The 12,311-nt window shown below is 34.3% G+C and overlaps 3 protein-coding genes across 3 annotated transcripts in view; all 3 read left to right on the top strand.

The window, feature by feature from the left end:
* The first annotated feature begins 3,763 nt into the window (after positions 1 to 3,763).
* On the top strand, positions 3,764 to 4,673 carry LOC110684233. The gene has a single exon (XM_021860650.1). It carries the CDS (start codon positions 3,814 to 3,816, stop codon positions 4,438 to 4,440), a length of 627 nt encoding a protein of 208 aa, XP_021716342.1. The 5' UTR covers positions 3,764 to 3,813; the 3' UTR covers positions 4,441 to 4,673.
* Positions 4,674 to 5,531: 858 nt separating this feature from the next.
* On the top strand, positions 5,532 to 6,140 carry LOC110684477. The gene has a single exon (XM_021860934.1). The coding sequence runs from the start codon at positions 5,532 to 5,534 to the stop codon at positions 6,138 to 6,140; it is 609 nt and encodes a 202-aa protein (XP_021716626.1).
* Positions 6,141 to 9,191: 3,051 nt separating this feature from the next.
* Positions 9,192 to 12,311, top strand: part of LOC110684234 (rho GTPase-activating protein 5-like) — a 4,752-nt gene continuing 1,632 nt past the window's right edge. The window contains exons 1-4 of the mRNA XM_021860651.1: positions 9,192 to 10,091; positions 11,379 to 11,499; positions 11,724 to 11,843; positions 12,127 to 12,311. The exon at positions 12,127 to 12,311 is cut by the window's right edge and continues 46 nt beyond it. Of these exons, the coding sequence (XP_021716343.1) occupies positions 9,640 to 10,091; positions 11,379 to 11,499; positions 11,724 to 11,843; positions 12,127 to 12,311 (878 nt within the window). The 5' untranslated portion in view covers positions 9,192 to 9,639. The remainder of the gene's footprint in view (positions 10,092 to 11,378; positions 11,500 to 11,723; positions 11,844 to 12,126) is intronic.

Consider the following 12,311-nt stretch of genomic DNA (forward strand, 5'->3'; position numbering starts at 1 on the left):
AAAATTCAAGGCTAATATCCACGCTTTTTGAGAAATTTGTGAGTCTTTCGGGGCCTGGTGTCTAAAAGTCTTTAAATTTTAGGGAATACATCTCGTGGTCATATAATGTCGTTTGGACACATATATGATCATTATTTTTTGTCATAAATGTTCGTGGTAGGCTTGAGTTAATGAAATCGGTGAAGTTTTAAACCGGTAAATTGGTCGTTTAAAGGCAAATTGGATGGTTCCACCCACCCAATTGGACTCCCGGGGGGTATTAGTGACCATTGTAAACATTTCGGAAATTTTTATTTTCGTGCGAAAAATAGTCAAAAAAATTCCAAAATTGAAAATCCATGCTTTTTGAGGAATTTCGAAGGTTTTGGGGCCCGGTGTCGAAAAGAAATAAGATTTTAGCGGATACATCTCCGGGTAATATAATGACATTTGGGACCATAAACAATGATTATATTTAGTCATAAATATTCATGGTAGGCTTGAGTTAATGAAATCGGTGCAAGTTGTAAATCGGTTAATTCGCCATTTAAAGGCAAATTGGATGGTTCCACCCACCTAATTGGACTCCCGGAGGAAATTAGGGACCATTGTAAACATTTCGGCAATTTTTATATCCGGGTGAAAAATAAGTTGAAAATTTCTAAAATTGAAAGCTAATATTCATGCTTTTTGAGTAATTTTGGAGGTTTCGGGGCCCTGTGTAGAAAAGCCTTTAGATTATAGGGGATACATCTCGGGGTCATATAACGCCTTTTTGAACCCTATATGATCATTATATGTTGTCATAAATGTTCGTGGTAGGCTTGATTTAATGAAATCGGTGCAAGTTGTAAACCGGTAAATTGGTCGTTTAATTGCAAATTGGATGGTTCCACCCAGCCAATTGGACTCCCGATGATATTAGGGACTATGGTAAATATTTCGGCGATTTTTATTTATGGGTGAAAAAAAGTCAAAAAATTCCAAAATTGAAGGCTAATATCCTAGTTTTTTGAGAAATTTTGGAGGTTTCAGATAAAGCTGTCAATTTAGGTAAACGGGTCGGGTTTGGGTCGGTAAGAGTGGGTCGGGTCAATTCGGATTAATTCAATAACTTATGCGGTTGGGGTTTGGTCATGCTTGAGTCGGGTCACGTCAGGTCATACTTCTTATCGGGTTTGGGTCAGGTTAATAACAGGTTGGGTTACATTCGGGCCGGGTGAACAATAGCTCGGGTTTTCACAGGTTAAAACGGGTTAGGGTAATTCTCGGGTTCGAGTCTGATTCGGTTCATGTCAATAATTGCGGGTTAGAATCAGGTCGGGTCATTCTCAGGTTTGATTCGGGTTCGGTTCAAGTCAATAATTTGCGGGTTATAATCAGATCGGGTCATTTTCAAGTCGGGTCCTTCTCGGGTTCAAGTAGGATTCGGTTCAAGTCAATAATTTGCGGGTTATAATCAGGTTAGGTCATTTCCAAGTCGGGTCATTCTCGGGTTCAAGTCGGGTTATGTTCAAGTCAATAATTTGCTGGTTACAATCAGGTCGGGTCATTTCTTATTCAGGTCATATTCGGGTTCAACTAATTATAAATAGATAATTATCATTTTTATCAAGCTAATTATTTCCTTTGACTATAATATATATGGCAATATACTAGGGAACCATAGTTTATAATTTAGGAAGATAATTATCTTCTTTGACCATACAACAAATATATATATATATATATATATATATATATATATATATATATATATATATATATATATATATATATATATATATATATATATATAGATATATATATATATATAGATATATATATATATATATATATATATATATATATATATACTATATTTAACTCTTAAATTTGAGGATGATGCTCCTTTCTTTTGCTGGTCTGGACCGACTTGGTCTTCCGAGACAAAATGTTTTGATCAACAATAATAAGGTGGTCTAAATAGCATTTAAGGTGATTTGAAATCGGGTTAGGAATAATTTTGGTTGAATTTAGGTTGGGTCAATGACAAGTCGTGTTTATTTCGAGTCGAGTTAGTTACAGATCGGGTTGAATTTTTGGGTCGGGTTAGTAATAGGTCTGGTAAAATTCGGGTCGGGCCAATAACAAATTGGGTTGAATTTGGATCAGGTCAATAACAAATCGGGTTGATTTTGGGTCGGGTTTATAACAGGTTGGGTTAAATTCGCGCTGGGTTAGGAACGGGTCGGGTTGAATTCAGGTCGGGTTAGTAACAAGTCGGGTTAAATTCGGGTTTTGACGAGTTAAAATGGGTTTGGGTCAATTTCGGTTCAAGTCGGGTTCGATTCAGGTCAATAATTTATGGGTTACATTCAGGTCGGGTCATCTCCAGGTCAGTTCATGTTCGGGTTCGGGTCTCACATATTCGGGTCAACTCGGGTATATGGTTGGTTTCAGGTCGGGTTTGAGTCACCATTTTTTCGGATTGAGATGGGTTGGTCATTAATCGGGTTTGAGTCGGTATTTCAGATCGGGTCAACTTTTAATAGCTCTATGTATATTAGTGTAACTTATTACATTAAATGCATAGGTATATTAGGTAATTAGGTTGTTGAATAAAAAGGTAGGAAAAACTATATTAAATGTATTCCAAAAAAAAAAAAAGTGAGGGTGAGGTACAGGGGCGGAGCCATGTAGGAACAAGGGGGGACGGTTGTCCCCCATTTTTCCAAAAAAAAATTTAATTTATGTTAGCTTAAATAAATGCTGTAAATAAGAATAAATACCTTACATGTATACCTTATATAACAAAGACAACATTTGGTCTGGTGGTTGATGGGCTTGAGTAAAGCTTGTATTTCTCTTTGATCCTAGGTTCGATTCTTTACCCGATCATTTTTTTTGTTTCTTTTTGCTATTTTTGGACTTTATTTTTATTTCATTTTATAGTTTATACAAAGTGCTCCTATTTAACTTCTTTTTCTTGTTTTTGGATTTTGCCATTTTTTTTTTTACTGGTTTTTAAATTTCATTATATAGTATGTAATTTATATATACAAAGTATTATAAGTCTTCAAACCTCTAACTACTCTCATTTAACTGTTTAATCAAGTATCGCCTTGTTGATAGTGATTACTAATGTGTTATTAAACTATTTGTAATGAACACATGTCTCCGTATTTTTTTATCTCTCTAATTATGTGTGCCTAAATTCTATTTTTTTTATAGCTTGTTTGGAACTAAGTTTCCAATTTTATTTTTAGTCAAAGAAAGTTTATTTATTTATTATTATTTTTTTTTTTAAAATGTAACCCAAATCCCTTTACATCTACTATCAATTTGTGTAAATGCTTATCATTTGATAAATCATATTTATCGATTATTAAGGATTACATACCTTAAAATTGGGGTTTACCAGCATAAAAAAAAAAATGGTTAATAAATTTCTTAATATGCAATTAATTTTTTAACAACTCCTCTTTCACCATATAAGAATAATTGTCATATCTCATAAGCGATTTCAAATATATATTAAACAATTTATGTGATCAATTTCTTTTTTCTTAATTATTGTCGATTATTAAACATCTAAAAATTGTCCCCCCGGATTACAAATCCTGGCTCCGCCACTGGTGAGGTACATATAGGTTTTGGCCTTTGAGATCTAATTCATACACGGAGTATATTTTTCGTAATTAGTCAAAAAAAAAAAAAAAAAAAAAGTGAGGGTGAGGTACAAACAAGGGCAAATTAGTCAATCTCTCCCTCACCCACCAATTCACCACCAAATCCCCTTCTTTCATTTCCTACCCTCCTCAACTCAAACATCAACTTGAGAAATTCACAGAAATGAGTGCGCAATCTCAAACACCCCCAATCCCCAACATAACCACCAACCAAGCCCAAGCCCAAGCCCAAGCCCAAACCCGAGCCCAAAAATGGAACTGGTCATCCGCCATTATCGGCGCAACAACGGCGGCAGCATCGGCGGCGCTAATAACCGCCCGACCACGTGACCCAGCTTTCGAGGTAATCTCCATCGACTTAACAGCCTTCAAACTCAATTTCCCAGCTTTAGACGCCGAACTCATCCTAACCGTCCACGTCAACAACCCCAACATCGCAGCCATCCATTACGACTCAACCACCATGTCTATATTCTACGACGGCGCACTCCTCGGCTCGGCTCAGATGAAGGCTGGGTCCCAGCCGGCTCGCTCTTGTCGGCTCCTCCGGTTCCCGGCTCGGCTTAGTGGGTTGGAGCTGATGGCTAACCATGCTAGAAGGTTTTTGGCTGACGTGGCCAAGAGAGAGATGGTGATTGATGCTGCTGTTGACGTGGACGGTGCAGCGAGAGTTTTGTGGTGGGACCATAAGTTTAGAGTACACGTGGAAAGTCATGTGTCCGTTGATCCTGTTTTTCTTGATGTTATTGATCAGGAAAATAAATCTCAGATGGACCTTTTCGTTTCTTGATTTATTGAATTCCATTTCATTCGTGTAATTTATTTATTTAATTAATTAATTGATTTTTTTTTGTGTGAATGAAAATTGTTTGGTAGCTGTTTAAATTGCCCTATCAAAATTGGACTATTTCAATCCTACGGGTATTTTCCTTAAATTTGTTTTATTTGTCGTACTACGTATGTTTCAATGTTACCTATCAAATTTGGATTATGATTTATCATGGCAACTCAATCAAATACATGTGAAAAGAGCATTAAAACTTGGTTCCTATAAGTCTATAATGATTGTGCCAAAATCAGTTTTTGGTCACTTAAATCAATTAAGATGAGCAACAAAGTTTAAAACATTCCGAGTTATGAGTCTATAACTCAAATCCAACATTCCCTTGAAAATCCGATGTGAGTTGTAATCTCGTCAAGTAGATCTAAAGCCTGAAAAGGTGACTTGACTAAGGTGACTTAAGGGTCTATTCTCTTCAGCTAGTTTTTAGCTTAGTTAGTTCAATTTCAATCCGTTCAATTCAGTAAATCAAAACAGGCCCAAGTCATGCTTCAATAAAAAAAAGTGGACGATTGGTCCAAGCCATCTAACACAAACAAAAGAAAAGTAACAAATTTTACACATGTTTTATGTGCAAATGTGCAATGGAGTATAATAAAGACCTCTTCGGCTCTTTACAAGTTCACATTGCATGACCAATTTAGGACCCAATAAAAATAAAAATAAAAGAAGTTATAGTACTACCCTACCATAACTCCACTTCCTTATTCAAATGCCCACATTCAAATAGCATGGGAAAACGCCTACATTAACAAATTGCGCACTCCAAAAATATGAAAAATTGGGAAATGACAAATTACAAATTGACCCAACAACTTTTCATCTATTTGTCATACTATATCTACTTGACTCATTGGGACTCAGCAATCACTAAATAGCCAAATTCTCTAACAATCAACCCAATTTTACCCCATTATCTCTTTCCTCCTCTCATTTCAATCCTCTAACATCCATAATTTCATCTAAAAAAAACCCCCTTTTTTTTTACCAAAAAAGCCAAAAAAAAATCAACTGTTTCTGCCCATGGTAGCAATTTTACCATGGGCAAAAAAGTAAATTGGAGTTGGACCTCGGCTCTCATTGGAGCCACGGCCGCCACCGCAGCCACCACTTTTTTCTTCGTCAAGCCGAAAGTACCCAGCTTTCGGCTTGTTAGCCTCACGGCGTTACAATTAAAATTCAAAAACTCGATCAATGAGGGGCATTCGTATTCGAACGAGGAGCTCACTAATAATAATAAAAAGCTCCCGCGCCTTGATGCGGACCTAATCCTTACTATACACGTCACTAACCCGAACATCCTGCCTGTCCGCTACTCCGCCACGTCACTCTCGATTTACTATGATGGGTCGTATTTGGGCTCGGCCCATGTTCCAGCTGGATCACAACCGCCCAATTCTTGTCAGTTGTTGCGACTTCAGGCCCGGCTTAATGGACAAGAGTTGGCCCATCATGCAAAGCGGTTTATTGGGGATGTTACGAAAAGAGCAATGGCTATTGATGCTGAGGTGGATATTTGTGGTTGGGCAAAGATGATGATGTGGGCCCCTAAGTTTAAGGTCCACGTGGATAGCCGCATCATCATTGATCCTGTTATGCTTGATGTCATTGATCAAGAGAATGAGTCTCGCTTGAAATTGTTTGTCTAGTACGGAGTAAAATTTGTAGTTTTGGGTTGACTAAAAAACCCAAAACCAGGGTTTTTGGGTTAAGACTAAAATTTTTGTAGGTTTTTTATATCTTGTTTTTTCTTTTATGGTCCATTTTATATTTGTCAACCAAAGGCCCAAAGGAAACAAGGCCCACTTAAGATTTTCATAACTTGTGAGGTTGTGTACTTGTGTAGTTGTGTTACTTAATTGTGTATGTAATTAATTGTGGTTTTTTGTAAACATTTTGTTAAGTCATTTTAGATGAGACGGAATCATATCAAGAGATAGAAAATGTCTCGAATTTTGCATCAAAAAAGTTATATACTTGTATCAAAAGTTTAACTTTATGGTTGAAGCTCAATAATATGTTTTATACTGTAATAGTTCATATGCTTTAGGTTTTTTGACTGGCCTCTCAATGTTCATGTTAGCTTAATCTTTATACTTATAATAAAATTTTCTTATATGTATAGTACTTCGTATCAAATTGAAGTGCAAAAACGAACACTAATGTTAAAGTTTGTATCTCAAATGACTCTACGCCTCAATTAGTTTATAACTTTATACTCCATACAATTTAGTAATTTCTCCGTTTTTTTTACTTGACCCGCTTTGACTTTTACTCAATTTATCACCTCATATTTAACCGACTTTTGTGAATTATATATAAGGAAAACATATTCATGTGAGATCTTGTCAGAATCATCTAATTAAATATTATCAAAATATATAATTTTTACTTATAGAATATTAATGATTGTTAAGTTGTGGATCGACAAACATGATAAAAGAAAACGATCAAGTAAAAAAGATTTGATGAAGTTTGTTATAGATACAATTCTTCAAATGTACAACATTAGTTATTTCCTTTCTTAATCCCCAAAAAATGTGAAAGCCTTGACTCAAAGTCGCACAACTATTATTCCTAATGGTGCTCCCAAGTAATTTTATGCTGTGCTTTATTAAATTAATAATACAAGGACTTCAAAATGAATATAAAATACAGTGTTATTTGACTTCTTACCTAATCTAGTAATCTTGGAAGTTCAACTTGGACAAATTAGCAAGATACGAAGTATTACACCTTTAATTTAAAATTTCAAATATTGAAGTAGTAAGAAAGGGAAAACCATTGACTTCGCTTCATCAATCTTGATAATGGTGGGTAAGATACAGTTAGCTAATAGGCATGTGACATGATATTATCACACATTTTGTTTTTATTTTTGACGGATTACATGAAAGTGACATTTTTAGATCTTTATTTACATAATCTTTTGGTATTAATCACAAATTAATAAAGAGGAAATTATAATTATTCTTTAATTTTCTTCTTTATTATGAGTGTAATCTCATGGCAGTGGCAACATAATAATGATGTTCCAAATTTAGCTAAACCATAGCCAATTATAAAACCAGATAGTAGTTGAAAAAACATTATTAATTTTTCTAAGGTGGTATGATTTTTGCTTTTGAATCTTGATGACCTAATTTTCTTTTTATAATTAGATCTTAGTCTCCTCGTGTAATGATAGCATGGTACATGCATGCGTGATGATAGTTTGAAAGTTGAAATTAAGTAGGGTGACGTACATGTTTTCAAGCTCCCTTAGATATATTACTTGATAGACCACCAAGTAACACAAATATAGCACACAACACAGTACATGATTTGTGATTGTATCATGGTATATTTGTATGTGCTTATGTGCTATACTACCAACTAGAAAGGCCTACATAATTGTCGGGAGATTAAGGTGTTGTCAATTCATTTTATTTTCACTTATAAAAAATAAAAGAAGTTCATAATAAAAAAAAAAAGATCAGTAAAATAAATTTCGTTGATGATTAATAGCAAGTTATGTTAATTTACAGCTAAATTAAGTTATAATAATGTTTAATGAGTTTATTTAATTTTAGACAATGCCTTATTATAAATTATTAGTATGTTCATGGGTAAAGTTGTAGTATATTATTTCACTTTGTCTTGTTATTTTGAATATACAATGATGTGGGAGGCAAGAAGGGAGCGGAGATATAGAGTAGATTGTAACATGAAAAGTAAGATAAAGTTAGGGTTAAGGCATTTGATTGTTAATACAATAAAAAAGTACCAACTTATGGTTTTTAGTATAAAAGTTATAATAATTATTACTTTAAATGTGAGATGTAAAACCCTAGCTTTGGAGTGATATAGTGACAAGTATTAATTCGAGTCACTAAATGGGGTAAGATCAAGCTTAATTAGTCGAATGTGATTCCTACTTTATTGTGTCCATGCTCATCAAATCTTGGATAAGATTACATTAGAGTTAGATCAGGTCACATATACGTCGGGTTTTTTTTTTTTTTTTTTTTTTTCTAGCTCAAAACTTTATACTTGATATATATAAACTAGCAATTATACCATTTTTTTTTTTTATAAAAATGTACTCCCTCCGTCCCTAAATTACATTCCTCTTTCTCTCTATTATGTGAGGAATAAATGCTAGAAAGAGGAATGTAATTTAGGGACGGAGGGAGTAACATTTTGTGTAGAACTTTTAAATTTGCTCTTGTGACGAAAAACCACTATTTTAAAAAGTCAAGTCTTACTTCAATAGATACTTTTGTATATGTATATGAAAATCTTCAAATTTTACTTATCTAGTTGTCAACATAAATATATATCATAAATGAAAATTCGATTTAATGCACTGTTGCACATACTATATTTTGGTATCGAGATAAGGGCATATTTTCATACGTTTATTTTCAGTTTAGTTCAGCTCCTAATTTCCTTCTCTGATCTTATAAAATATTCATTTTAATTCAGCTCAACTCAGTTCAATTCAGTCTATTAGATTAGGCCCTAAGAATGACAATTTCAGATAATGTGGTTTAAGTTTTGATTTACTTCTAGCCCTCCAATTTTTAAGGGTCGAAACATAATCGAAAAACTTATCCAAATTTACTTCTATTCTAGTAGATTTCTTTTCCAAACACATGTAAATATGAACCCCAAATTGTCCATATATAGACAACAACACGTTTTGGAGGGAAGACTCATACTTGTATTTTTGGTTTGAAGAACAAACACATCCCCATAAAATAGGAAAATGGTAGAAAAATTATGAAAAGTGGTCCACCTAAATTATGTATTAATGCAAAACTGCCCAAAAAACTGTCTCAATAAATGATTAATTTAACTCAAATTTAATACTCAAACAACAACAAACAACTCCCTAAAAAAAACTTGTTCATCATCTCTCTCACTTTCTCTCTCCTCTGCATGTTCAACGCTCTTTTGCAGAGCTGTAGAAATTCACCCAAAATTTTCTTCTTAATGTTTCCCACGTCCTCCATTTTTACTTATTCTTTGAATCCCGCTCACAATTTCCATCCTTTTCAAAAACCCCATTAAAAAATTTGATCTTTGAAAAATTCTGTCAAAAATCTTGATTTTTTTAAAAAATTTTTGGGAATATTTTGATACCCATTTGATTTATTGACACAAATGACAGAAGTATTACATTCTCCATCTCATTTTTCATCATCCCCAGGAAGTACCCCTTCTGATACATTTTTCCAGCCTTATAATCAAAATCAAACCCCTAATTCTAATTCAAGCTCAAGTTCTGTGGATAGAAGAAGAAATAGTGGGGTTGATTGTGATTGTGATTGTGATAGTGATTCAAATTCAAGTTTTAGAGAGAGAAGTGAAAGTTTGAAGAGGAGAGAGAAAGAAAGGGAAGAGCTTTCCTTCCTGGCTCTTCTTGTAGCTTTGTTTAGGAAGTCTTTGATTGGTTGCAGCACTGAGAGGGAAGATCATCTTTCTTCTGGTATGGATATTGGTTGGCCTACCAATGTCCGCCACGTGGCTCATGTCACATTTGATAGGTTTAATGGCTTCTTAGGTTTGCCTGTTGAATTTGAGCCTGAAGTTCCTAGAAGGGCTCCTAGTGCAAGGTACATTTGCTATTTTGGTTGCTTTTTTGGGTCAATTTTTATGAAATTGTTGGTATAAGTGCACAATTTCATGTGAGTGTTCTGTAATTGTGCATTATGTGAGATAGAATTCTGCTAAACCAAGGTACATTTGCTTTTTTTTGGTTAATTTTTATGAATTTGTTGGTATAAAAGCATAATTTGATGTGTGTTCTGTAATTATGCATTATGTGAGATAGGATTTTGCTAAACAAAGGTACGTTTGTTGTTTTGGTTGATTTTTTGTGATAAATTGATGTGGGTGTTTTGTAATTGATGTATTATGTGAGCCGGGGTTTTGTTAAAGCAAGGTACATTTGTTTTTTTGGGTGATTTTTCGGATTAATTTTTTTAAAGTTAGTTGATATTGAAATTGATATGGATGTTTGTATTTGGTGCATTATGTGAGATGGGATTTTGACCGTTTTGTTAATGGTGATTGTAATTTGGTAAATTCAAGGCATATTGCATTTGGTGCATTATGTAAAAATGTGTTTTTGTTGATGATGGATGATGTGAGGGCAAAGTATGTCCAGATTGATGAGCGTCAGGCTCAATGTTCCTAAAAAGTATCTTTATTCTGGGAGAAATGGGGATTACATCTGTGATTTGATAATTGTAGGGTGTAAAGTAGTAATTTTAATTTTTTATTTTTGGGTGTAATGTGACGAGGGCGGAGAGCATGAGCATTAGATGCCTCTGGAGCTGGCTTTTTGGCTTCATGAACAAAATCCTGAAGCAAAATCATGCAATTATTATGCCTAAGATTACACAGTACTCCATAGCAAATAATATGGGACATTTCCTCTGCATATATGAGGTTGATGGTTTGGCCTTTATGATGTTCTGACTTTGTTCTTGCCATATAGTCATCTGTAGAGGGTCAATGACAATTTTCTGTACACATTTCTATCTACGCCGTAGTCATCTACATTCTGGTTTACATTTGATTGTCAAATAAAGATATAAATTTCATATTTTTCCATGATCATACCTGAATCACATTTGAGGCAAATCTAAAGCTATAAATCCATGTTCATAGATGTCTTATACATAATCTTATTTTGAGGTCAGTTATTTGTTTGTTACTAAAAAACAAGATTATTATGGTCGGGGAGTACTGGTAATATTTTCTAGTACTTAGCATTATTGTCTTAATTATCAAGTTTTATACTATCGATATTTTGGTTTAAAAAAAATTTACTATCGATATTTATGCTGCATTGTAGTTTCAGCCTTCTCTTAATCTGGATCCATTTAAATGTGCAGTACATCAGTTTTTGGTGTTTCCACGGAATCCATGCAACTCTCATATGACTCTAGAGGCAATTGTGTGCCAACAATACTTATATTGATGCAAAGGCGTCTCTATGCTCAAGGAGGCTTGCAGGTACATGCTTATATGCTATCTCTTGTAAATTCTATGGAAAATATAACATCCTTCAACAGTCCTAAATCATGATGAAATTATTGGATTAATTCTTGCTTTGTGTTGGTTGGACTCTTGAAGATTATCCATTGGAGGGGGGGGGGGGTTGATTTACTCCTTTTAAATGTGTTTCTTTTAATCTTTTTTTGCATTTCGGCATTAACAGTGTAATTTTGTGTCTGCAGGAGGAAGGAATATTTAGAATTACTGCGGACAATAGTCAGGAGGAGTTTGTTAGAGACCAATTAAATGGGGGTATTATACCAGAAGACATCGATATTCATTGTCTAGCTGGCCTTATCAAGGTATAACTATGAGTTTGGTATCCATTGACAAGCGATTTTGTTCTTGCTTGGTTCTGAATCTTATACAGAGAACTGCTTGAAATCGGAATCTCATAATACGTAAAAATCATAGAGCATAGTTTAGAGAACTCCCAACTGGTGTGAAAATTTTATGCTTTGAAAAGTTTTCTCCCAAAAATGGTTGTTATTCACATACTTTCAAAACTGAAAATTTGAAGTATCTTGAATTGTCTCTTTCCAGTAAAGTTCTCCTGCTGACTTTAATTTCCATTCTTTTCTCTAGGCATGGTTTAGAGAACTCCCAACTGGTGTTTTGGATCCTTTGGAACCCGAGGATGTGATGCAGTGCCAGACTGAAGATGATTGTGTTGAGCTTGTAAGGCTGCTTCCTTCAACGGAGAGTTCTTTGCTTGACTGGGCCATCAACTTGATGGCTGATGTTGTTGAAGAAGAACAGTACAATAAGAT

This window comes from Chenopodium quinoa, unplaced genomic scaffold (assembly GCF_001683475.1).
Source record: "Chenopodium quinoa cultivar QQ74 unplaced genomic scaffold, ASM168347v1, whole genome shotgun sequence".
Lineage (NCBI taxonomy): Eukaryota > Viridiplantae > Streptophyta > Magnoliopsida > Caryophyllales > Amaranthaceae > Chenopodium > Chenopodium quinoa.

What these genes read in the sequence shown, in the direction of transcription:
- LOC110684477 (XM_021860934.1), top strand. Translation starts at nt 5,532, where the DNA reads ATGGGCAAAAAAGTAAATTGGAGTTGGACCTCGGCTCTCATTGGAGCC.
- LOC110684233 (XM_021860650.1), top strand. Translation starts at nt 3,814, where the DNA reads ATGAGTGCGCAATCTCAAACACCCCCAATCCCCAACATAACCACCAAC.